Source organism: Arvicanthis niloticus, chromosome 27 (genome assembly GCF_011762505.2).
Source record: "Arvicanthis niloticus isolate mArvNil1 chromosome 27, mArvNil1.pat.X, whole genome shotgun sequence".
In the NCBI taxonomy this organism is placed as follows: Eukaryota; Metazoa; Chordata; class Mammalia; order Rodentia; family Muridae; genus Arvicanthis; species Arvicanthis niloticus.
Genome location: NC_133435.1, coordinates 28,296,376 through 28,323,285, shown reverse-complemented (window position 1 = coordinate 28,323,285; position 26,910 = coordinate 28,296,376). Strand labels below are relative to the sequence as shown.

Below are 26,910 nucleotides of genomic sequence, written 5' to 3'. Positions count from 1 at the left end.
ATGCCCCCAGTGTCATACTTCCTACTTCATGCAAGGCCACAGCTAATCCAACAAGACCACATCTCCTATTCCCTCTCAAGAAGTTTGGAGAATCCACATCATTTAGCGAAGGCACATGAAAAGTTTGAAGTCTCAAAGAGGGCAGTGGAGGCGTAGAGGCTGGCATTCTATTTTAGGCAGAGAACAAGCAAGCCTGGAGATGTTCGAGAGAGAGGTGAGGGGTATTAAGACCTAGTACACTGTGCATCTCCCACCTTAGCAGGCTGTGGATAGGGAAACTAAGTTTCTTTTAGAATCCAGTAGATGCGGTATGTGAAATCACTGTCTCAAAAACCTAAGGGCTTGGGCTGGAGAGGTGGCTCAGCGGTTAAGAGCACTGGCTGATCTTCCAGAGGTCCTGAGTTCAATTCTCAGCAACTACATGGTGGCTCAGGACTATCTATAAAATGGATCTGATGCCTTCTTCTGGCATATAGGAGTAACTACAGATAGGGTACTCATAAACATAAAAATAAATAATAGATAAATCTTTAAAAATAAAGGATTCAACCATGAATGTCTGGTAATCAATCATTACCTCCTTAGTCTGATATAGGAAAGTATTGACCTTAGTACTTCGCAAAAGGCATCACCTAAGTCTAGTCTATGATAGATAGCCAAGCATCGTTCTGGCCTTTGTTGCGTAGTTACATTATCAAACATCTGCCTCTGTTTGGTAAAAGGCTGCCTGTTGGCTGCCTGTTTTAGAGTTGAGTTGAGAGGGTTATGATGGATTTTGACTTCAACTCTGGATTTGAATTTTGGCTCTGCTATTAATAACGTTATTAACCCAGGAATCTTTGGACGGCAAAGACTAAGTGTTGTCCATGGAAGAAGCTTCTCAGGATTGTGGGAAAAAGGAACAGAAGTTCTGAAAAGTGCAGGAGGCCACAAAAGAGAGGCCAAGACCTGGATATAGACAAAATGCCCAGTAAAGACAAAGGGCCACCAGAACCCCAAGAGTAGAACAAAGCCAAGGTCCTCCCAGAACTCTGACAGAATGTAAGGGAAGATGGACCGTGAGGGTGAGGAGAGGTGCAACTATATAGGAATGTAGCCTGACCACTCTGAGGGCAGAGGGTAAATGTAGCATGCAATTATTCTAAAGCAATCCATGCTAACATTGGCTGCAACACGATCTCCCCTCCCCCATTGGGAGGTGCAAGCCTCGGTCTTCCCAGGTTCCTGCAGTTGGCCTGCCACCTACTGCTCTTCCAGAGGCCCTAAGTTTAATTCCCAGCAACCACATGGTGGCTCACATCCAACTGTAATGGGATCTGATGCCCTCTTCTGGTGTGTCTGAAGACAGCTACAGTGTACTCACATACATAAAATAAATAATTCCTTAAAAATAAAAAAGAGCGAGAAAGACAATCACTCTTTAAAAAGAATTTTTAAAGTCATTTATGATGATGTTTCTACAACTCCATGAATAAACTAAAGCCCCACTGGGTTGTGTATTTTACAAGGGTGAACTTTACAGCATCTAAATTACATTGTAAAGCTGCCAACAGCCAACATAAGCCAAGATAAGCAGAGGTAGTCAGAGAAACTTTTGAAGTTGAGACAGGGATGGCATAGTGGAGGTGTCCAGAGCTAGAGCCTGACCTTGGAATTGAGTATGGAAGATGCCTAGGCAGGAAGCCCAGGGAGACAGGCTCTAGAGGTTATATAGGTCATGGGCATCACGAGTGGTAGCAGGAGTCACCCTGGCAATAATTCTGGATCCAGGAGAAGTTCCCATGGAATGAGGAGGAGGACCTGAGGGCTTGTGGATACCACAGGAAGTCTTGCATGTGGGGAGTGGAAGGGAATTCTTATAACACAGGAAGTTCAAAGCCAGGGGGTGGTTAGAGGGTAGTCTGGGATTTGGGTCTGAAGGACTCAAAGAAATTCTTTTTTTTTTTTTTTTTTTTTTTTTTTTTTTTGATTTTTCGAGACAGGGTTTCTCTGTATAGCCCTGGCTGTCCTGGAACTCACTCTGTAGACCAGGCTAGCCTCGAACTCAGAAATCCGCCTGCCTCTGCCTCCCAAGTGCTGGGATTAAAGGCGTGCGCCACCACCCCCGGCTTCAAAGAAATTCTTAAGGACTTGAAATGTATGCTGATTTCCTCCGCTAACCTATCCATGCGGCATGCGTTTGCTCTGTCGCTGGCACTACTGTCTATTCATGGAGTCCTCTTGGTAGATGACGCTGGGTGTGGTGGTGGGGGGACTTTGATGGCCTCGGTGTCCAGAGACTGTATAATGACTTCATTTCCAGCAGTTTTGCCAGGACATGTTGCCCTGGAGGTGGCTGGAGGGCTATGGTGATCAGTGGGTGGCTTTCCCCCTACCACTGGCCTCCGCTGTGTAATTACACTATGGAAGCAGCTGCCTCAGTAGCAGCTCCGTTGGGCTGCCTGTTTAAACTATACTGGGGAGGTTATAATGCACTTTGGCTTCAGGTCTAAGTCTGAATTTGAATTTTGGCTTTGCTATTTATAACTCTGTCAACTTGGGCGTTGTCTTAATTAGAGTTTCTATTGCTGTGATAAAACATGACCAAAACTACCTTGGAGAGGAACGGGTCTATTCGGCTTATAGCTTGTATGTAGTCTTTCATACAAGGGAATCTAAGGCAGGAACTCCAGACGAGGACCTGGAGGCAGGCCCCCATGCTCTTTCCCTTGACTTGCTCAGCCCACATAGCACTCAGATACATCAGCCACAGTGAGCTGGACCCCCCCACACACACATGTCTTCTCCTCTTTCTTCCTTACTTCTGTGGCTTCTCCTGCTGTTCCACTTGCCTGCACTTCCAGGGACCATGGGTGATCAGACATCCTCTCTAGGCATCATTGAAAATTTCCAAACTGAGCTACTGTGATCACTTACTTGGCTATACTTTGTAAGTTTCTCAATGGCTTGGGCTGTTTTGTTTTGTTTTAAATTGGGCTGGAGGTGTGGTTCAGTGGTGGAGCCTAGCAAAAAGTAAAACAAAACACCTCAAGCACTTTGTAAAGCATTTCTGATCTTTTACTTCAGGCTACAGAAAAGTATTTGTATTCCTGATTTACAAAGGAGAATACAAATGACAGAATATTCTTGATGTTTGCTGGGCGTATTTTCCTGCTTACATGCATTCCTTGGCTTAATACTCTTAACAATTCTGTGAAGTACTTCTAGCTTTATCTCATATGAAGGGAATAGGTCAGAGAGATCAAATAACTTGTTGAAGGTCACATAACTTCTCAGCCTGGGGGAGGATTTGAACCCTACCATCTGGCTGTAAAGTTTAACCCCATATGGCCTCTGAGAGATGGTAAGTAAACGAATCATTGTTGAGAACCACAGAGAGAAGAAACCCTTTTGCCAGTTGGTGCTCCGGTATCTTTCTGGCCTCTGGAATCTCCCACAGCTTGTAAATATTGGAGGCACTCGGTGGTGACTAATAGAATACTATTGTTATCTTTGACATTACCTTGTAGCTCAGCCACTTCTGAGAATTCTTTTGCAGAGACAAAGAGGCCATTTCCTTGGAGACAATGGTAATAGTAGGCACCCTTGTTACAAGACATTCCTGTCTGTTGCAAGCCAAGTTCCAATATTAATATTAAGCCTTGTGTGATGGCACACACCTTTAATCTCAGCACTTGGAGGTAGAGACGGGCAGATTTCTGTGAGTTCAAAGCCAACCTAGTCTGCATAGAACACTCCAGGGCATCAAAAGCTATGTAGTGAGACCCTCACTCAAACAAACAAACCAACAAACAAAGAGACCAATATTAATATTAAAAACAGCTGGGCAGTGGTGGTGCATGCCTTTAATCCTAGCACTTGGGAGGCAGAGGCAGGCGGATTTCTGAGTTTGAGGGCAGCCTGGTCTACAGAGTGAGTTCCAGGACAGCCAGGGCTACACAGAGAAACCCTATCTCGAAAAACAAAAACAAACAAACAAACAAATATTAAAAACAATACTATGGTCAGGAATGATGGCACACACCTTTAATCTCAACAATCCACTGGGGAGGCATAGGCAGGTATATATCTGTGAGTTTGAAGCTAGCCTTGTCTGTATAGTAAGTTCCAGGCTAGCTAGGGCTACATAGTGAAAACTTGTCTCAAAACAAAAGCCAGGTTTATTTATAATGCATTTTACATACGTATAAAACATATGAAATACATATGCAATTTACACATTTTATCTCCTTCTCAAGGAACCTACTCTGTCGGTATGGCTAGTAAGACCTTCTCTTCCTTTTGTGCTGATTTGTCTTGAGAAGGGTCTGGTTATGTAACCCTGTCTGTACGGCACTCAATCTGGTCCTGACTGCCTCAAACTCATGGTGTTCCTCCTGCAAGTTTCCTGAGTGCTGGGACTACAGGAGTGCATACTACCCTGTCTGGCTCCCATGTCTTATGCATTTTGTCTATGTACATAATAATAGCTGGTCTGAGGATAGATACATATGGGATGGACTGGAAACATTATTTACATTAAGTGTAAACAAACTAGGGTAATGCAGGTCTTTTTTAGGATCATGGAATGAATATGCTAAGACTCCTGGATTGTTCAGAAATGGTTATAAAATAGAAATACTGTCGGGCCTAACGCGAAGTCTAACCTCCATTCCACCTTCACCCTTCAGTCATGTACACAGGGGCCTGCCAGAGGGTGGAGCCGATTAAACAATCCTTCCAGTCCCTCACCCCTCCTCCCCTCCCTATTTAACTCAGGTCTGCCCTGGGTTTTAGGGGGTATGCATCCAGATCCATCCACCATCCGCCATGACAATAAACCGGTTTTGGAAACCCAAGGACTTCCTCGTCTGTTGGGGCTGCGCCCGCGCCGTGAGGAACCGTGGGGAGGCCTTTAATGAGCAGCCGGGCCCAACTTCCAGCTGGAGGAACCCAACTGACTACCCACAACATGGCGGGAGGAACCCTGGGTTCCTCAGTCATATTTTTTCCTACAAAATACATGTCTTTAAATAAAAAAACATTTATCATAGCTTTCTGTCTGGTTGGAATAGAAGTGGGAGTCTCTACAGCTTAAACACAAGTTTATCCCTTGCTGCTTCTTCTTGTTTTTATGTGCCTGTGTGTGGTATGTGTACATGTGTGTATGTTCACATATATGTGGTAGCATATGTGTATATAGGAACACACACACACACACACACACACACACACACACACACACACGGAGGCCAAAGGCTGGCAACCAGTTTCTTCCTTGATGGCTGTCTGCTTTATTCACTGAGCCAGGAGGCAGGAGGCAGGAGGCAGGAGGCAGGAGGCAGGAGGCAGGAGGCAGGAGGCAGGAGGCAGGAGGCAGGAGGCAGGAGGCAGGAGGCAGGAGGCAGGAGGCAGGAGGCAGGAGGCAGGAGGCAGGAGGCAGGCTTTCTCAGTTGAACCTATTACTCACTAATAGGGCTAGTCTAGGGTCCAGCTTTCTCCTAGGATCTCCTGTCTCAGCTTCTCAGTGCTGGAGTTACAAGCAGGCCACAGTGCCCACAGGGAAGTCATGTGGATGCTGGGATCTGAACCTGGGCTCTCATGCTTTCAGAACAAGCACCTTACCTGCTGAGCTATCTTCCCACCTCCTGTTTCTTGCTCATTCTCTATGTCCACGACATGTCTGAGGACAGCAGCTCACCTAGCTACTCAGCCCTTAATGACAGAGGGACTAGCCCCTATTGTCTATTCCAACATTGTCAGCCACTGTGCCCAAGGAAGGAACACCTGGAGAAGTAGAGGCAACATGGTTTCCTGTTCAAAACCCAGAAATGGCTTCCTTAACCCACACAACTGTGTCTAGCCTCAGACTGTGGCCAAGGTGGGAAGCTGGGAACTTTTTTTTTTAAGTATTAGGTATTGAATTCAGGGTCTCACAAATGCTTGTGTAACTGAATTCAGGGTCTCACGAATGCTTGTGTAACTGCTTTGTCACTGATCTAGGACTCCAGTTTCTTAATATTTATTTATTTATTTATTTTAAGACAGAGTCTCACTAGGTGGTCCAGCCTAGCCTTCAACTTGCAATCTTCCTACCTCAGCTTCCAGAGTAGCTGGCATCCTGGACCTGTGCCATCAGACCTACCCTCAAGAATTCTCAGTGAACAGCATTAATGACACCACTGTGTTCATCAGGCATCTAGTTTTTTGGTCTTGGCAGAAGAGGACACCAGATCTTATTTTAGAGGGTTATGGGTCACCATGTGGTTGCTAGGAATTGAATTCAGGACTTCTAGAAGAGCAGCCAGTGTTCTTAACCACTGAGCCATGCCTCCAGCCCAGACATCTAGTTTTTGATACTGTTAAAGCAAAGAAAGGCAATTGAGAAGGACCATCTCTGCCTTCTTAGACGTCTTAGTGACCCTGGGGCTCCAGGCTTCCCCAATGGCCAAGTTGAATGTAGCATCCCTGTGTCCCACAGTGATCACTGCTTGGTAAATACACGTTTATTTTGGGATTTTTGTCTCCAGGAGGCTTAGAGCCAAATATGTGCCATGGGGCACTCCAGGGAGTTGGTTGCACATTTTTTTTCTTGCTTTAAAACAGTGACCAAAATGTGATCTCAAGTGATAGAAAGTTGAAAATCAAAATAAACATCTATGAAAACAAGCATCTTTAACATTACTCAGAAGAAGAAGAAGAAGAAGAAGAAGAAGAAGAAGAGGAGGAGGAGGAGGAGGAGGAGGAGGAGGAGGAGGAGGAGGAGGAGGAGGAAGAAGAAGAAGAAGAAGTTACAATTACAGCCCTGGCTAATGCTTGGAATAATAAAGAAGGATTGTTGAAGTTAGGCCCTGGCTGGCTCTTCCTCTTAGACCCATGTTTTCAGAAATAAGACTCAGACTCACAATATATTTACTAATACCTTGACATATAACTAGGCTCTTCTCTGACTAGATAGAACTTAAAATATCCCATTTATTCCAGCCTGCATTCTACCACGTGGCTGGTTACCTGTGCTCAGGTGCCCTCAGTCCATCTTGTCATATCTTCCTAGTGGCTCTCTCATCTGGCTCTATCCCAGAATTTTTTCTCCTCCCGGACGTTCTACCTCTCGTTTCCTGCCATAGGCTTTTAAATTGACAGGTGGTGCATCCATACAGTACACAAGATATCCTCTCTACAAGGATAGCTATTTTCCACCCTGACTTCTTTACATACTTTTAAGATAATGTTTTATCTTTTGTATTTCACCTTTCTTTTTTTTTTTTGGAAAGATATCCAAGTTCACTATGCTATTGGTTAACTCCATACTATTGTATAATTATAGCATTGGCTAACCGTTGGATAATTATATCCTGTGTTAACTACTGTGGGCTTGTTGAATTGTCTGCCCTCCCACATCCAAGCTGACCATGGCAGGACTGCAGGACATGGAGCTGGAGACCAGGGGCTGTGGAGTGGATAGATCACAGCTGCTTTCCGAAGTTTTGAGTGAGGCTGACTCTCCCTCCCTACAGAACCATGTACCAGTAGGCACATGAATAATGAATACCCAGGTTGGTAATGAAAATCCCCCACCCACGGAGTGTATCCTTGCTTCTTCTTTCATTAGGTTTTCATTTTGCTCGTATTCCCTGGTCTGCTTCCTCTGTCTGTGTATGTTGCTAAGGAGGGCCTCACCTCAACTCCATTGTGAGCTGAGAAGGATGAATAAACAAATGGCGTCCAATACAGACTGCTCAACTTTCTAGTTGCCCCAAACTGGTTTTATTGGAATCAACCACCTTGAGAAGCTGGAGTCTGGGCACTTTTCTCGAAATGAGGAAAGCTGAGTGGGCATGGTTGCCCTGGTGAAGCTTGGCCATTGGCTTGCTTTGTCGTTAGATCTTTCCTCTTAGTGAGCAGAAAATCAAGGACTTTGGCCTGGCTGGGTTTTCAGAGGCTTCGGATCAGTCGGCTGCTCCATGTGGGAGGTGCTGAGTGACCCCAAATCCTGGGACCTCTCTGGGAAACAGAAACTTCCTTCTGACAGTGAGACTATCCCCCTTCTGTACATTTATAAATCAAGTTAACGCTCAGTCTAGAACTTTAAATAAAATAACCTCTGCCCTTTCCATCAGCCCCTGCCCTGGATCTCTCCAGATGCTAACACTACATTACATTCTTGTGATATAAATGGTCAGAGAAGCATAAAGCTGACTGACTGACCAGGATTGCGCAGTCCATGAAGCATGTCTCAGGAACCTTTGCCCTATGAAAGAGTTTCCTATGTCTTTATTCACATGACCCTCACACAACCTTAGTGTTGTTCCCTGTGGTCCTATATTAGGTAAGGGAGCGCCTGGTCAGAAAAGATGCATATCATCCAATGTGGGGAGGGAGAATCTGTCCTGTGCTGGTCCAAACCGGGATAGTCTACTGTTTATCCATCACGCTGCCTCTTCCTCATTCTTTGGCTTCCCATCTAGATGATTAAACTTAAGAGAGAATAATATACCTCTTATCTTAAAAAAAAAAATAACAAAAGCAGGTTTTTACATGGTCTTTTACACTATCTTAGTCAGTGTTCTATTGCTGTGGACAAGATGACCAAGGTGAACTCTTATCAAAGAAAGCATTTAATTGAGGGCTGACAGGGTTTCAGAAGTTTAGTTCATTAACATGGCAACACACAGGCAGACAGGTGCTGGGAAAGTAGTGCAGAACTACATCCTAATCCACTGGCCAGGAGACGAAGAGGCTTGGTGTGGGGTTTTTGAAACCTCAAAGCCCACCCCCAGTGATGTGCTTCCTCCAACAGGGTCACACCTCCTAATCTTTTCAAATAGTGCCATTCTCTTGTGAGGAACCATGCACATCTGTGAGCCTATGGGAGCCATTCTTTTTCAAACCCTCACACATACTAAGCAGTACATATGTATACCAATCTAAATAAAGCTGTAGACTTTTATAGTATGGGGCACACATGTCTGTATGTAAGGCTCTGTCCCACAGTACAGAAGAGACATTATCCATGGTTTATGGATGAGAGGCCCATCCAGGGTTCTGTAATAGAGGTTCAAAGCTGGGATTAAAGCATAGGATTCATGAGTCCCAGGCCACTGTCCTGACTCACAAGACATACCACTGAATGACCCAGAGGATGAGGATGCCTCAATGGAAGAATCCTAGTTATCCACCATTGGAAGAGAAGCAGGCAGGTAATGGGAGGCATTAGGGCAGGACCACTGTTACGCCATTCAGTTCACAGAATCGTTTCTGTTTGTTTATAGCCCAGCAGTTAGTTCTGGGTCCCTTGAAAGGCTGTGTAATTTCATAGAACATGAAAGCCAGGTACAGATTTTGGAGGGAACTTTGTATTTATTTCATTGTCCATATTTTACGTACAGTTCAAAATCAAGACTGTCCAGTGGGTTATGAGTAACAGTGATTCCCAGAGAACAGAATGTAACATTCAGAACAGTCAAAGGTTCTTTATTTTTTATCTACTAAATACTATATATCACTTTGCTTGTTACCGTGACCAAATACCTGACAAGAAGCAATTTAAAGAGGGAAAAGGCTTATCAGTCCTTAGGCTAACTGAGAGGGTACATCCCTCAAGTTGGGGAAGAGGGGCAGCAAGTCAGTAAAGTGACTACTTAGGAAACAGAAAGTTTACAGGAAGTGGGGCTGGGCTGTAAAACCAGAAGACCCACCCCCAGCAACACACTGCCTCAAGTGAGGCCCCACCTCCTAAAAGTGACACAACCCTCCAAAATGTCACCACTACCTAGGGACTATGTGTTTGAACACATGAGCCGATCACATTCAAAACACAAAATCCTTTATCGTTTTAATCTTTCTTTATTTTGCTTATTACGTTAATGCAGTTATTTCTCTTAACAGAGGACACTTGTTCTCAACTCACCAAGAAAGTAGCAAACAGACTTCGTGTTACACCGCATGAGCTGTAGCTTTACTGAACTACCCATCCCTCCCTGGAGCCTCGCCATGCCAGTGCGCAGGAAAGAGTTATGAGGAAAAGGAAAGGAATCCCCCAGGTTTAGACACCACATCGCGGTTAAATTCAGATATGATTGCCCTCTGCAGGATGAGCAGGATTCTAATCAGACCCCAGATAGAGATGAGACTAAGCAGAAGGTGTTATGTGTTCAGTTTTGTGTAGCCACCTCCTACTGCTTGGCCAGCGGATGCCAGCTTGTTTTCTCATGGATGATCTGTGGCTGCTGTTAAACCTGTAAGCCTATGTAATCAGTTTCTGAAAGGTCCGGGACTCCCCAAAAAGGGGTCCACTTAAGTCTCAGGATAACACGCACCCAAAGGACACACGAGAGACCGTCTTGCTGTAAAATACATGAGGTGGTTTATTATATCAGAGCTCTGGGCCAGCCCATATCCCCATATCTCACATAGGGGATAGAGGGACTGACCTCATGGCTCAGGGGCATAGCGCTTATATATGGGCGGGGTAGGGAAAAATCGAACTTTCGCGCGGGTGCACAGGATTGGTTGTTTTACCTTTTTTGAACACTAGTAGGCCGTACCATGGGGCAGGGTGTAGTTCTTCCCTTGGCCAGTCAGTTTCTGGGATGTTCTTAACAGGCCTTTGTACTGTAACTCCCCCCTCCTCTGTAACTAATTAGATGGACCCAAACCTGCTGGCAGGTGCTTTTCTGCCCAAGGTCTAAGGCGAAAAATTTACACATATTTGATAAGATGGCCTTTATAATTTTTCACTCTACATTTCCAGTTCTTAGGACTCCTGAAAGAGAAGGATCAGGGCACAGAAGTGTCAGGTTTCTTGGGCACTTGAGGGATTAGACTGACAAGTGAAGAAGTATGAGTCTGGGACAAAGATCTTGGGAGTTCTCAGAGGCAGCAGACTGAAGGGTGTGAGATGTGAAGTCTGTCTGGAATTCCACCCCAACTCTTTCGTCTTCCTAATGTTCAGCCATGCACAAGCCGTTTCACCTTCTGAGCATCAGTGATCTGTTCTATAGCTGAGAATTTATGTAGATTTATTATAAACCTAGCGCCTATACTAACCTTACAAAGACCTCATGAGAGTCCAGTTGATATAGTTCCGTTATTGAAATATGAGCCACCCAATAACACCTGGTCACTGTGACAATGTCCTGTTGCTCATCTGGATGATTACTATTGGGCACTGGATCTTGGTTCCTGCACTGTTCTGCGTGCTGGAAACAAATTAAGACAGGCATCAGCCAGACTTCTCATAGACTGATACTCGAGTAAGAGACTAATAATAGGTAATAAGGAATACACATAAGAAAAGTTATATATAGGTCATGGGGCCGATGAGATGATTGACAGGTGAAGAAAGGTACTCGCCATTAATCTCACATGATAGCAGAGAAGAGCTGGTTCCTATAAGTAGTTGTCTGACCTCCACACTCACTATGCCACATACACATGTCCTACCTACATACGTGCTTATGTGAATAAATGGGTAAAATGTGCATACATATTAAGTGCTGCTCATGGATTAAGTGCTAAGAGGAAAATGCGTTGGGAAGGAAGATGAAGACTTAGAAGGGGTGTGGCTGGTGGTGTAGCTCAGTGGTAAGACACTTGAATAGCAGGTGCAAGCCCTTGGGTACCGTCTCTAGCTGTAAACGGTTAGCTAGGAAATACCTTTTCTAGCTTGGACATAATGATAAAGTCATATGGTCACCTGGCACAAAACCTCCCTGACTAAGCTAACATCAGATAGATCCCTGAAGTGATACTTCCATAGTCTACCACAAGGAGGGAACTGACCCCCAAAATCTCTCTGACACATGTCTCCCACCCCACCTGCACATATAAATAAAATGCCATTTAAAAATGATTAAAATCAATTCAACTTACTTCTATAGGTGTAGATAAACTTAAGATCTTGAGGGAGAAAAAAAAAGCACATCCATATTGTGGGCTCTCCTGTGTGCATCTCCACCTCCTTTGCTGGCTTAGGGATATCTTAGTCAGCATTGCCTGGTGTTACCTGAAGCTCTTTAACCTGTTGACAGTCACATTCCTGGAGTTAGTCAATTCTATGCAGGTGATGGATAAAGAAGGCCGGTGACCTTGTCAGCTGCTGTTGTATCAGTCCAAAGGTTAAAACAATAAGCTTTTTCCCCAGTGAATCTTGACAGACCCTGTCAGCATTGCATGGGGTTAGGGGAATTATTCTCTTTGATGACTAGTTCAAAAAGATTGTAAATATTCTTTTTTTGAAGACATGACAATGATTTTGGATACTGTCAATAATCACATGAGCTTTGGGGGTTGGGGAGATGGCTCAGAGGTTCCAACTATGGGTAGGTTGTTCTTCCAGAGGATTAGAGTTTAGTTCCCAGCACCCCTGTCACATGGTTCACAGGCACCTCTAACTCCAGCCTCACAGGGAATCTTATACCTCTAGCCTCCTCCAGCACCAACACTCTTCTGCCCACAAATCCATACTCAGACAGACAGACAGACAGACAGACAGACACACACACACACACACACACACACAAACTGACTTGACTGCTATCAGTTTGTCTTCTGGACAGTTCAATTTATCATTTGTTATGATAAACAGAGACAATATTGATACAGTCAGTTACAGCTTTGTTCTAGTCAGTAGCTTCAACTTGCTTGGCAACCAGGTTAATTACCAAACCATCAACAAACAGTGTCAACTGACTTTGTGCTAGCAAATGAACAGGCAGGGGAGGGGCTGTCAGCAGCGTGGGAGGAGGGGCTATGAGCAGCCTAAGGCATTATCAGACAAAACAGCAACCTTTATTTTCCCTAAATGGCTGAAATGTGTTATTTTGGGGCTCTACACTAGTGAAACTAGCTTCATTCAAAACCTAGGGTAGATCTTTTGGGTGAGACACATATGTTGGGATACATTCCTGGGTAGATCTAGACACCAAGCAGGCTTCCCAGAGTCCTCCTCCATTTCCTGGAAATTGTCTGACTCCTGGGAGAGTTGCTTACACGGATCAGATGAAGTTCCCTTTAGATAAGAAAAAAATCCAGCCTGTTTTTACCAGGCTGCCTCTCTGGCACCAGCATTTTTAGTTAAGGACAAAGATGTGAACTATACTAAAAATATGCTAGAATGTAAACTCTAGGAAAGAGGAGAGGATACAGGTTATTTCCTGGATCCAGGAGAATGCCTGAGAATGTTAGATGTTCAAAACCATGTGTGGACTGGGTGGATGGATAAGTCTTATTCTCCCCCCCCCCCCACCTCAAGTTTCTGACCTCAGGAGTTTAAGTGCTGGAAATGGGGCATGATCAGAAAGATGGAGAAAAAAGTCTTGTCTCAAGCTAGGCAGGAGCTGCTCATGGGAGGTCTAAGTAGAGATGGACAGGCTCTGTCTGAGCTGACAAGAATGCTCTGTTATAGTGGAGGAACACAAAAGAGGAGAGAGCAAGAAGCTGAAAATAAAAGCCCAGGGCTTACAAAAAGGTCCATGTTGGAGCAAAGACCTGAAAATATCTCTGGAGATAACTAAACCCCTAAGACGCCATGACTCACCCAGAGACTGTGTGTGGATGTTAAGGAATCAAAGCAGGAAGTAGAGGCTGGGGGTGTAACCTAGTGACAGGGCATGAGCCTCTGGGTTCACTCCCAGCAATGCAAAACAAAAGCAGGCAAGTCCAAGGAGGTCTTCAACTAATGTTTTACAGAAATACCATTTCTTTTTTTTTTTTTTAAACTATTTATTTATTATATGTAAGTACACTGCTGTCTTCAGACACCCCATAAGAGGGCATCAGATCTCATTACAGATGGTTGTGAGCCACCATGTGGTTGCTGGGATTTGAACTCATGACCTCCGGAAGAGCAGTCAGTGCTCTTAACCACTGAGCCATCTCACCAGCCTAGAAATACCATTTCAAAACACTATCTCAGCCTCTGCTTCTCCAGTTTCATAAATTAATATGTTAATTAACTTTTTAAAAGTAAGCATGTGCGGGAGTTGGAGAATTGGCTCAGAGGTTAAGGGCACTTGTTATTCTTGAGAAGGACCCCAAGTTTGATTCCCAACACCCATGTGGTAACTCACAATGGTCTGTAACTCCAGTCTCAGGCAATCTGAAAACTTCTGATATCTCCAGGCATCAGGTATGCACATAATATACATATATACATTCAGGGTATGCTGATTTGAATAGGTTTGGTCCCTATACCTCAAGTGTTTGAAAGCCTAGCCCATGGGGAGTGACATGATTAGGAGGTGTGGCCTTATTGGAGGAAGTGTGTCACTGTGGCTCTGAGGTCTCCTATGCTCAAGCTCCACCCGCTATGGAATCCAGTCTCCTACTTGCTGCCTTCTATCAAGATGTAGAACTCTTGGCTTCTCCAGCACCATGCCTGCCTGGATGCTGCCAGGCTTCCCACCATGATGATAATGGGCTAAACTTCTGAAACTGTAAGCCAGCCCCAATTAAATGTTTTCCTTTATAAGAGTTGCCTTGGTCATTGGGGTCCCTTTACATCAATGAAACCCTAACTAAGACATAGGCAAAACTGTGATAAACATAAAGTAATAAAATAAACCTAAAATTTAAAAACCAGTTAGGGTAAGCATTTGGGGACTGGAGATGAAGCTCAGTTCGTAGCGCACTTGTCTGTCATGCATGAAGCCTTGCATTTGAGTGCCAGCACCACACAAACTGGCACGGGGGGGGTACACCCTCTAATCCTAGCACTGGTGGGGTAGGGGTGGCAAGATCAAATGTTCAGTATCACCCTTAGCTGTATAGTGACTCTAAGGACATCCTGAGATATGTGAGATTCTGTCTCAAAACATAAAATAAAATAAAATAAAATAAAATAAAATAAGTAGGGGTCTGGAGAGATGGCTTAGCAGTTAAGAGCACTGGCTGCCCTTCTAGAGATCCTGAGTTCAATTCCCAGCAACCACATGGTGGCTCACAACCATCTGTAATGGGATCCGATGCCCTCTTCTGGTGTGTCTGAAGAGAGTAACAGTGCATATATATATATATATATATATATATATATATATATATATATATGTATATATATATAGTGTGTGTGTGTATACACACATATATATATGTATACATATATATAGTAAATAAATTTTTAAAATTAAAAAAATTAAAGTAAACATATTGAGCTAAGGATGGAATTAAAACAGCACTTGCCTAGCGCTGTGTAAGTTCTAGCCCCACAAAAACATTAAACAGTAGAAATATTTTTTCTGGAGTGTGGTGGTAATCCACCTTTAATCCCAGCACCGAGGAGGCAGATTCAGGTGGCTGTCTGTGAGTTCCAGGCCAGCCTGAGCTGTCTATCAAACTTCAGTCCAGTCAGAGCTATCTAGTTAAAAGTTGTCTCAATGAATAAGTTAATTAATTAAAAAAAAAGTTTAGTAAACAATAAAAAGTAAGCAGTTTAAACCTAGAAGTACAGTAAGAAGTGAAGAGTTTGGGGGACTCTGTAAATATAGAAAGTGGGGGGCTCGGAATGTGGCTTACTCCTCTGTCACATCCCTGCACAGAAAAACCAAAAAGGACAAAACAACTGGACAACATGAAAGTCTCCAACTTTTCTTCCTAATGTTTGCTTTCATCTCAGTCTTGATTGTACAGGAAGAAAACTCTACAATGAACCTCCTCCTCCTCTTCCTCCTCCTCCTCCTCCTCCTCTTCCTTCTCTTCCTCTTCCTTTTTTAACTTATAGAAAATAAAGGTATATGGATTTTTGGCAATCTCTGTATATACCGCTGGATGCTCTGGTTGGCATTGCACTTGGTGTGCTCCTCCTGACTCTGCTTTCTGAGTGACAGGATTACAGGTGTGAAGCATCCCTCTGGCTCCTTTGTTTTATATTATTTTCACATGTATGTAATGTATGTACCTTTATCATATTCAGCCTCTGCTACCCTCTCTGGCCCTTCTTCCTGTCCCACTGGTCTCCCTTGTCTTCCAAAACAGCCACTTAAAAAAGTTGAGATTTCCTGGTCGACAGAGTGAGTTCCAGGACAGCCAGGGCTATACAGAGAAACCCTGTCTCGAAAAACCAAGAGAGAGAGAGAGAGAGAGAGAGAGAGAGAGAGATTCCCCCCCCCATGAGAAAAAGTGTGTGATATTCATCTTTCTGCGCCTAGAACAGGATAGCCTCCAGTCACCTGAAGAATGACGTAATCCTGTTCTTCTTCATGGCTGAGCGGCACTCCATTGTGTGTGTAGCCCGGATTGTCTTTATCTGCTCATCTGCCGTTGATTCTATAACTTGATTTCCGTCTTCGTATACACCACTGACCATTTCCTAGGGTTCGTTTTGTTCAAATTGTTGGTGAGTAACGTGGTCAGAACTTGGTTCCACAACTTGCGTTTGAGGAGAGCCTGATTTCGTTTATTACTGTACCTTCATCTCTGATCTGCTTGCTCGGAATTTTGTTACAGCGGCAAAGCTGTGCTTTCTCAGGAAGTCCTACATTTTGACCCAATTAGAGATGGAGTCATGATTGAGTCCTGTCTTCAAAGGGCTCACAGTTCAAGCCGGGGAAGGTGAGCCTATGGACCGGCAACAGACAAAATATAAATAACGTTGCTGATGATCATGTGGGGAATAAGCTCTATGTTAAAGTTGGCTAAGGCAGTAAACTGTTTGAATGTCATATTATATTTCTATATTATTTTGTTCATTGGGTCTCTAAATGCGAGGGGGTGGGGTTCATTATTTTTGTTGCTCTTCTCTCTTTGGTGCTGGGGACCAAAGCCAGGACCTTCTGGATGCAGGACAAGAGCTCTGCTACATAGCTACACTCTCAACCTGAGGGACTGTCTTCATGGGCAAATACAGAGGTGAAGGAGTCGGGGTGGGTATTGGTGAGAAGTTGGGACAGCTTTAGAGGAGATGGAACTTGAACTTGGCCTGAAGCAGTGGTTTGAACTTTGCTGAGTATGCACTGTGCTCCAGACACTGTTTTAGCCCTGGGCTAGCATGGCCTCATTTATTTCCCACTGTATGTGTGGTAAATGTTTATCATTTAGATGGGGAAACTGAGGCACAGGGAGGTTGAGTCACACGTTCAAAGCCACATAGCTACTAAGAAATAGGTCATGTAGTCTGACTCTGCTGTTGTCAGCATGGTCTACTGTGGCTTTTGGAGACGGCTCCACAGTCCAGCTGAGAAAGGAGAGAGATCCGGGTAAGAGGCAAACCTGAGCATCTGACACAGGCCTTGGGTAGTCTGTTCAGTATATAAGGACCACACTGGGTATCCAGGCTGGCAGGGAAGTTTAATAGGCAAAAACGGCCATCAATGCAAGAGGACTAAATACAGTGTGTGACATCTCTACCTTCAAGTGTCATGCAGCCAATAACATACGATGGGCTATTTTGAATCGCAGTGTCTTCATACTGTATGACTTATGAAAAACAATGATTCCCACTTTTGATATTTCTCAGGATGCCAGCACCTGCGGTTGGCGGTTCACACGGTGGATCTTGCCGCTCTACCTTGCATGTGCACAGTGTAGAACAGTCAGAAACTTAGAGAACAGAAAACTAAGCTGTCTCAGAGTTATCAGTGTGACTCAGGATCTCAGCCACTCCCTGCAAAGCCTCTCCATGAAGCTTGACGAGGGAGTAAAATGGAACGGCGTTTTTGTTAAATAAATGTTTTAAATGCACATAGAATTCATGGCTCTGAGTTCCAGTGACTTCTTCAGTGTGATATGAATAAGCAGGGTGGATACCTTTATACCTTTGTGCATGATTCTCCCTCTAACTATAATAAGTATGCAAGTGTTTACTAGCAAATTAGCTAAAGCATTGGTTTTAGCATATACTATTCTTGTTGTTCAAAAAGGAAGGAAGGAAGCCCAAAATCGACAACTTTATTTTATAATTTTGAAGGCAACACAAATTGCTATTTGGTTCGTTCTAAAGATCTTACATCTCTTGGAGGTCTTTGGCTATAGAAGCAGTTCTTCAGAGTAACGATGAAAAAGGGAAAACCCAACTCAGGCCTTGTTCCCTTGCTTTTAAGTGTGTTTTGCTTTCCTCTTTGCATCACTTTATCATGACTGATCTGTTACCATCCACCAACACTCGGGTGCTCGGGTGCTGGACCAAGCAATGTTTCCCTCTGCTCGCTCCCAAAACACATGGTCAGTGTCCTGCTCGCTGCATCATGGACCTGTTCCATGTTCTCATTGCTTGTTTTTCTCCCTGCACCTGTCAGTCTAACTGACAAAACAGAAGAACAGCTGAGCGTGGTGGTGCATCCTTTTAATTCCAGCACCCCAAAGGCAGAGGCAGACAGGTCTCTGTGAGCTTAAGGCCAGCCTGGTCTACAGTATGAGTTCTGGGACAGCTATGGTTACACAGAGAAATCCTGTCTTGAAAACAAACAAACAAAAACAGATGTACTTATTTGTGAGTGAGTGTGTGTGTGTGTGTGTGTGTGTGTGTGTGTGTGTGTGTGTGAAAGAGAGAGAGAAAGAGGGGGGGAGGAAGAAGAGATGGACAGAAGAGAAAGGGAGAAAGAGGGAAAGTATATATGCACAGAGACAAGAAGAGAACATCAGGTATCCTCTATCTCTTTCTTTTTTTTTTTTTTTTTTTTTTTTTTCATTTGACACGGTGTCTCTCCCTAAACTCAGCTTACTGTTTGTTGCTTGCACTGAAATCCAGCCATTCTCAGAGATTGTCTCTGACTGCTTTGGAACTGGGGTTGCAGGCATCCTGGGAAGAGCCGGCTTGTTACTTGGGTGCTGGGATCCAGACTCAGCACTGCTGATTTTGGAGCAAGAGTTCTTAACTGCTTAGCTATCTCCAGACCTTAAAATATATTGTTGTTTTGAGACAGGGTTTCTCTGTGTAGTCTTGGCTGTCACATTTTGTAGACCAGGCTGGCCTTGAACTCAGAAATCCGCCTGGCCTTGTCTCAGAGTTTTGGAATTAAATGTGCTTGTCCCCACTACCTGGCTTTTAAAATAATTTAAAAATATACTATATAGAGAGCAGTTTAAAGTCTAAAACTGAGTAGGAGGTACCATTTGCCCATATGCCTCCTGTACCTGCATATACCTAGTCTCCTCCATCCACATATTTACACTATTCTTACCTGTCTTGGGTTTCCACTGTGTGAACAGACGCTAGGACCAAGGCAACTCTTATAAGGGACAACATTTAATTGGGGCTGGCTTATAGGTTCAGAGGTTCAGTCCATTATCATCATGGCAGGAAGCATGGCAGTGTCCAGGTAGGCATGGTGCTGGAAGAGCTGAGAGTTCTACATCTTTATCCAAAGGCAAACAGGAGAAGACTACTGTCTTCCAGGCAGCTAGGAGGAGAGTCTCAAAGCCCACCCCCAAAATGACACATTTCCTCCAACAAGGCCACACCTACTCCAACAAGGCCACACCTACTCCAACAAGGCCACACCCAGTCTAACAAGGCTACACCTACTCCAACAAGGCCACAGTTCCTAATAGTACTAGACCATGGGCCAAGCATAATCAAACCACCATATCACCCAAAGTACACCATTACAGTGTTACACAAATAGTCTCATTTACTCAGAAGGCTTCTGTGCTATCTCCACTAACCTCTGGTGACCACAGATCCTCCACCATCTCTGTGGCTTTGCCTCTTTCAGAATGTCATATAATTAGAGTATGTAGCTTTTTGAGATTGCCTTCTTGCCACCTCTGTCATTTTCATTTCTGTTTTAATACTGAATAATATTCCACTGTTCATACCACTTTGCTTATCCAGTGGGCTATAATTTGAACCAAAAAGTAGGAAGTGAGTTATATAAAACCAATCAGTTTGGATACAAACCGAGAGTGGTTGTGGATACCCATGGACCCCAGTACTCAGGAAGTGGAAACCAGAGAGTGACAAGTTCATTCTTGTGTTACATAGCAGATTAAAGGCCAGCCTGGGATATATGACCAACCTATTGAAACAACTACAAAACCACCTCAATTTCTAAAGGAATAAGCAGAAGTTCCAAGAGGATTTGGAGCAGGAAGGGGGTGTCCAGGGGCTCTGGATTAGTGATCTCCAGAACTGTGTTCATCCATTCAGCTAATGTTTGTGAGTGCCGTGTGTGGGCAGAGTTACAGGTACTAGAGACTATGGAGCAGAGAAACCGGCTTTTTACTTCTTAAAGATTACACTTTGGCCGGGTGCGAGGTTATGGCTGCAGCTGGTCTGCCATGTTCCGCATCTGTTCAGACATGGCTCAGGACAAAGGAATTGACTCAGGCTGGACACAAGGTCACTATGGCTCTCTCTCATCTCTCTGAGCAGATTGAAGAAGGTGGGAAAGCCGAGTCGGTGAGCTCTGGACTGCAAGCTGGGGACGAAGTCACACACATCAATGAGGTGGCACTGAGCAGTTCCAGGAAAGAGGCTGTCTCCCTGGTGAAAGGGTCTTACAAGACCCTCCGGCTGGTGGTACGCAGGTGAGTGGGCTGGCATGCCAACCCGGTCCCTTCTAAACACCGCAGTGTCACCTTCCTGCCCTGCCTGATACAGTGTGTAAGTAACTTATCTTTAATGCTGTCTTAGTGGAAGAGGTGCTGTCTTTATTCGTGTTTTTCTTTTTCTTTCTTCTTGCCCATGCTGTCGTGTGGAGCAGGAAGGGGACACTGTCTCTCTTTTGAAACCCTGTTTTTCAGAGTTAGTATTGGCTTGTTACACAGGAGCTTCGCTGTACTTCCTAAATTCTAGGTTTGATGAATACCAACGCATCCCTGGTGTGGCTGCAGCTCTAAGCAGCCCTGTGTTCTGGACCTAAAGTGATAGACTTGGAGCTAATTTACACAATAGTTTGTTAGCCATGCCTACAACACAGGGCTAAAAGACTGGTGGATTCCTCTTGTTTGGTCATCTTAGCAGTGATGGGTCCTTTTGTGGGAAAGACTTGCTTGCAATATTTTTAAGTTAATTATTTTATTTCTAGGTATGTGTGCATGTGTGCTTGTATGAGTTTATGCTTACCATGTGCATGCAGGAGCCCTAGGAGGCCAGAAAGAGGGCATCTTGATGAACTAGAGTTGCAGCAGGTTGTGAGCTAACGTGTGACTACTGGGAACTAAACCCAGATCCTCTGCAAAAGCAGCAGGAGTTCTTAACCACTGAGCTGTCTCTTCAGCCCACTGCTCGCAGTTTTAATGTCTCACAGTAACAAGGTCTTGATGTCTACGAACCAACTCTTGGTGAACAGAATTATATATAGAAATTAGACTCAGTTTATTCATCCCTGTTATAAACAAAGCATATTTGAAGTCTTTTTCATATGTTTATTCATTTAACCTACACTTGAACCCCAAGAGAAGAGGCCAGAGAGATGGCTCAGTGGGTAGACATGTGTGCTGCCAAGCCTGATGACCTGAGTTCAATTTCTAGGACCCAAATGATAAAAGGAAAGAACCAACCAGATCCTAATCTGACCTCTGTACTTCTGCCATAGTACAAACACACACACACACACACACACACACACACGCACATGAGCATGTGTGTGTACACAGATACAAATAAATAAATAAATAAGTGCAACTTTAAATTGATTTTAAAAGAAATCCTCTTGAGGTAGCCTCACTATCTCCACATTGCAGGCAAGTGGTAAAATAAGTTCCTGAAAGCTGGCAAGCTATAAGGTAGAGTAGACTGAACTGCCTGGTCCTTTGTCATTGTGACACAGGGACTCCTGAGCCATGAGCCTGCAAGTTTTGTATACTTGGATATTCCTTTACTAATAGGGTTTCCTCTGCCTCTCTTGGAATCCAGCATTACAGTATTTGAGAATGTTCTTTTCCATTACAACTTTAGGGGACACCGATCAGGCCCCATTTTCAAGCTGTAGAAGGTAAGGTGGCGTTCTGTTGCCCCATGTGGTCTCTTATGAGACTCCCTGCTCTGGCAGCAACTCATTTCCCCATAGCAGACATTTCCCTGGTGAATCATGGTTGGAATCCTCCCAATCACAAGACATAAATCCAGAAAAACTGCCTACCCCTGTCTCTCTATGGTGATGACTTTGCTCAGTGTGCTGGTGTGTCTGCTGGATCATCAGGACCATCAGCCTCAAGCTGCTTCTCTGGCTGTCAGTGGTACAGAGTGGCTGTAAGTAAAGTTTCCAGTCAGATTAGAGCAAGGTCCAAATACTTAGGTCATTGCCTTCTGTGTGTAATTATTTAACATCAGTGGAGATTTGATTTCTTCTTCATTGTTGTTGTTGTTTTCAGATAGGGTCCCACATAGCTGACCTAGAATGCAATATATAGCTAAGGCTAGTCTTGAACTGATCTTCATGTCTTTACCCCCCACCAAGTGCTTGGTTATAGGCAAATACCAGCCCATCTTTAGTTGTTGTTGTTGTTTTAAGATTTCTTACTTTTTATGTGTGAGTTTTGTCTGCATGCATGTATATGCACCATGTGCATGCAGTACCCAAGAAGGCCAGAAGAGGGTGTTGGATTTTCTGGAACAGGAGTTACAGATGGTTGTGAGCCATCAGACCTCTGCAAGAGCATCATGTGCTCTCAACCACTAAGCATCTCTCCAGCCCAAATATTTCTCAGACAGCATCTTGGTATAGTTTCTTCATCTTTACATGATGATTAAAATACCTGCTTTATGTCGAGATATGAAAATAATCTGTGTCCACCAAATGAGAGGTGGATAAAGAAAATGTGGTGTATGCATACAAACTCACATATGTAAATCATATAACTTGCAATATAAATGCATATACTGAAATATTATAGAGCACCAAAAAGAGGGATATTATATCATTATATATATATACACATAGACAAAACTGGAGAACATAATGTTTTCCACATAACAGAAAGAGTTCAAAAGACATACTCTGATCTACTGGTTGGAACCTAGCTAGTAGAATTCCTAGAGGCAGAGGAATAGCAGTTGCCTGGGAGGAAGCCCAAGGGAAATGCAAAGATATTGGTTAAAGAGCACAAACTTCGGTTAGAAGGTGAAAGAGGCCAGTTATGGTAAAACCTGAGTCCTACAGTTGGGAGGAGGAAGTTCAGTAAGTTTGAGGCCAGCCTGACTGTAGAGTTTAAGGCCAACTGGGGTCAATGGGACTCTGTCTCCAAAAAGCAACCAAGCAACTAAGACAAGTAAGTTCTAGGGACATGCTCTGTAGCCTGGTGATCGTTATCACTGACACTGTGTTATGTATTTACAATTTAGGAAGATAACTCTTCACCACAAGCAAGCCTGGATGCATCTAGCACACACACATACACATGGTGCAAGGGTAATAGTGTTCGGTAGTGTGTGCACTGATTCATTTGATTAGTTTTGATTGCTCATTACATGATGCATACATATATCCGATCATTACACCACCCATCTTGAATATCTACAGTTTCTTAGTAGAGAGTGCTGAGAATTGAATCTAATCTTCACTCATATTAAGAGTGTTCTCTACTCCAAAGCTACATCCCCAACACTATACAACTTTTATTAGTTATAAGTCACTAATGTGGGGGGCGGGGCAGTGTATTTTACAAGGTGATTGACAAGAGTAAACTATATAGTCTACATAGTAACAAGACAGGCTTCTACTATTTGTATTATTATTGTCTGACTCTATACATAAGCATATTTTACTAGGTCAATATTTAAGTGCCTATGAGATGGCTCAGTGGGCAAAAGCACTTGCAACCAAGGTTTACAACCCGACTTTAAACTCAAGTTTAAACCTACCCGCCTACGTGACGAAGTACACAATAGACGTCTGCAGGTGATCCTCTGGGTCTCTAGCATCTTGTGCTGTGTATGCATGCACAATAAATACATGAATAAATATAATCAATTTTTAAAAAAAGATTTAAATGAAGCACATAGACATTTCAAATATGGTGCCTGAGTTTTCAGATGAGTTGAAAGGCTTAGAGGAATGGGGTCCATTTCTTCCTTCCAGAGAAGAGTTGGAGGTTTAAGTCACCTTTGTATGACCCTCCAGCTTGACAACACTGGTGCTGGTGATGTGTGATCATAGAATCCACACTCCTGATGTGTCTGACAGGACTCTGGTTCCTACAGGTTTCTAGATGTGCCGTCTAATGATAACATGCCATTTCTAGTGGAATCTTTGCCAGTTGGGTTTAACTTGGCATAAAAGATTGAACTCCATCTGTACTGCTGACCAATTGGTTCTATGACCCTCTAAACTTCACTCACCTCATTTATTCAATAAAACACAAGTAATAGTTCCTTCCTCAAAAGGACATTATATTCACTGTGATAGATAAAGGTAATGTGCATAGAACATGGGCAGTAGTCCATCCTGCTTGTTCTCAACTGGGCTAGGGAGTCATGTGGGACTATTGCCTTGTCATATGGCCTCATATGTAGCTGCCTGCTTATCCAGAAGCCCCAGTTTCATTCTCTTGGTGAATTTATTATGGTTTAGGGGACTGTGATCTGCTTATAGGCCTAAAGTTGGTGCTGACGTCTCAGCACTTGTGGGATTTAGCAATGTAAAGTCACATTATATAAACCCAGAAGCAACTATTTGCCTTAACCACCATGGCCATGTGCTAATTCACTTTAAGATAGACATTTCTATTCTTTTTGTTTTTTGTTTGTTTGTTTGTTTGTTTGTTTTGAGACAGGGTTTCTCTGTGTAGCCCTGGCTGTCCTGGAACTTACTCTGTAGACCAGGCTGGCCTCGAACTCAGAAATCCACCTGCCTCTGCCTCCCAAGTGCTGGGATTAAAGTGTGCCACCACTGCCCGGCAAGATGGACATTTCTAAATGGATGGGAATTGATATACTTCATCCCTACGGGAATACTTAAGGGGAAGTCTGCCTACAGGAGCTGATGTGTGTGGTGCCATCTATTCTGAAGGCCAGATGCTGTACTCACCCACTGGACATCAAGGCCTTTCCCCTCTGGGCCCCAGGGGATCACACTGTCCCCCTTTCTAGTTTCAATCCTTGCCACCAAATCCCCTCTCTGACTGGCACATTCTTTCTTTAGATATGTTAATGAAATCGATAAGGTTATGGGCAGTCTCACTCTAGCTGCAACTGGTGTGGGAAGCATTGTGTCTCTGGAGGATCTGTAGCTTGTCCATTTTGCAGCCATGTTTAGCGTAAACTCTCAGTGTTAGAGGCAAAAGCGCCTCTAACACTGCCTCACCCCTCTCACGGGCAAACTGCAGGAGACATGAAAGGGCATTGTCCTCCCATACCTCCAGATCCACTGCAGGGCCCTGTGCTGGACTTCCGCGCTGCTTTCATATCCTGAAGTCCAGCCTTCATATCCTGGCCTCAGCTTGAGATTTTGTTCCTTTCCATTTTGACAAAAATGATTTGTGATAATTCATTTAGTAGTTTGCTTTCCTTCATAAGCAATACCAATGCTGCTTCTGCTGCTGCTGCTACTAGTAGTACATGTTACATGATTTTCTAGAAATATAACTGCTAGTGGCTGTCTATGGAGAACAACTAACTTGTATAGTCAAAGTTTATGTACCTGCTGGCACCTCTACCTGCCTCCTTTAAAATTATTCTGGGTGAGTGAGTGTAACAGCTGCAAAAATATTATGTGGATATCCACATAAAAATGCCAAGAGTGACAGTGTTTGTGTGAGTTTCAGGGTGACTGAGAACAGGCCGGAGTAGAAACACCTTCTTAAAAGGCTGCAATGACAAGAGACATGCAAAGTCCCCAGTGAGCCTCGGGTCAGAGATCTTGGGATTTCTGTTGACCCATGAAGAGGGCGGAGCTTAGCCTTTCTTGGGAGCAAAAGGGCAGTGTGGAGCCTTCAGGGGCGGAGAACCCTGTGTTGCACGTGGGCCACAGTCTAAGCTGGTGGTGGATAATGGGGGTGATATGATAAACTAAAAAAGGCCTTGCAAAAGGAAAGTAAACATCTCCCAGCTGGGGAAACCTTTATGGAATGTGAACATCTAAAGCCCATACAAAGAGTGTTAATTTGAGTAAGACACACAGTGAGAGTCAACACTCTAAATCCTGTCTGAAATCAACACACACTTTACTTGGCAGACATGTGTAAGATACTTGTCTGAAGGCCAGGTGACCTTCAGAAGGAAACTGATAGATAAAAGGGAAAGATCTTCAGATTTAATTGAACTGTATATGATGCAAGATGCTTTTTTAAAAAATTGTCTAAAGAAGTGACTCAGTGGTTAAGAGCACTGGCTGCTCTTCCAGAGGATCTGGGTTGATGTTCCAGCACCCATATGACAGGTTACGGCTATCTGTAACTCCAGTCCTAGGGAGTTCAACACCTTCTTCTGACCTCCTCAGGCACCAAGCATGCACATGATGACGCACAGAAACACAAGCAACAAAACATCCATATGCATAAAATAAATAAGGTTTGTCTCTTGTAGTGGTGCATGCCTTTAAGCCCAGCACTCTGGAAGCTGGTGGATCTCTGTGAGTTTGCAGCCAGCCTGGTCTATGTAGCAAGGTCCAGGATAGCCAGGACCACATAGAGAGACACTGTTTCAAAGAAACAGTAGTAAAAATAATAGATATTTTTAAAACAATCCCCCAAAAGATTTATTTTATTGTCCACTTTATATTGTATTATATTTATGTGTATGTGTAGGTGTAGGTGTGGGTGTGGGTGTGGGTGTGTGGGGGCGGGGTTTATGTTCATTATGGGAGAGGCCAGAAGAGGGCATCAGACCATCTGGACTGAGTTGCAGGTGGTTGTGAGCCACCCAGTGTGGGTGCTGGGGACCAAGAGCATGATCTGTGCCTCCAACCTGTAAGGCTGAATTGTATCTGAAGACTGTGACTGATACCCTTCAGTCAGTGCTGTCCGAGTATGAGTTCAGTCCCCTTCCAGAACTAGACAGTCAGAGACAGGAGAATCACTGGGGGTTGCTGGACGGTCAACCAGCAACAGGTCGGG

General features: G+C 43.9%; 1 protein-coding gene across 2 annotated transcripts in view; it reads left to right on the top strand.

The window, feature by feature from the left end:
- The window catches only part of Shroom3 (shroom family member 3), a 284,471-nt gene that overhangs the window by 74,747 nt on the left and 182,814 nt on the right, over positions 1-26,910 (top strand). For both annotated transcript variants that reach the window (XM_076926481.1, XM_076926480.1), the window contains exon 2: positions 20,288-20,442. In XM_076926481.1, coding sequence (XP_076782596.1) covers positions 20,288-20,442 — 155 coding nt within the window. The remainder of the gene's footprint in view (positions 1-20,287; positions 20,443-26,910) is intronic.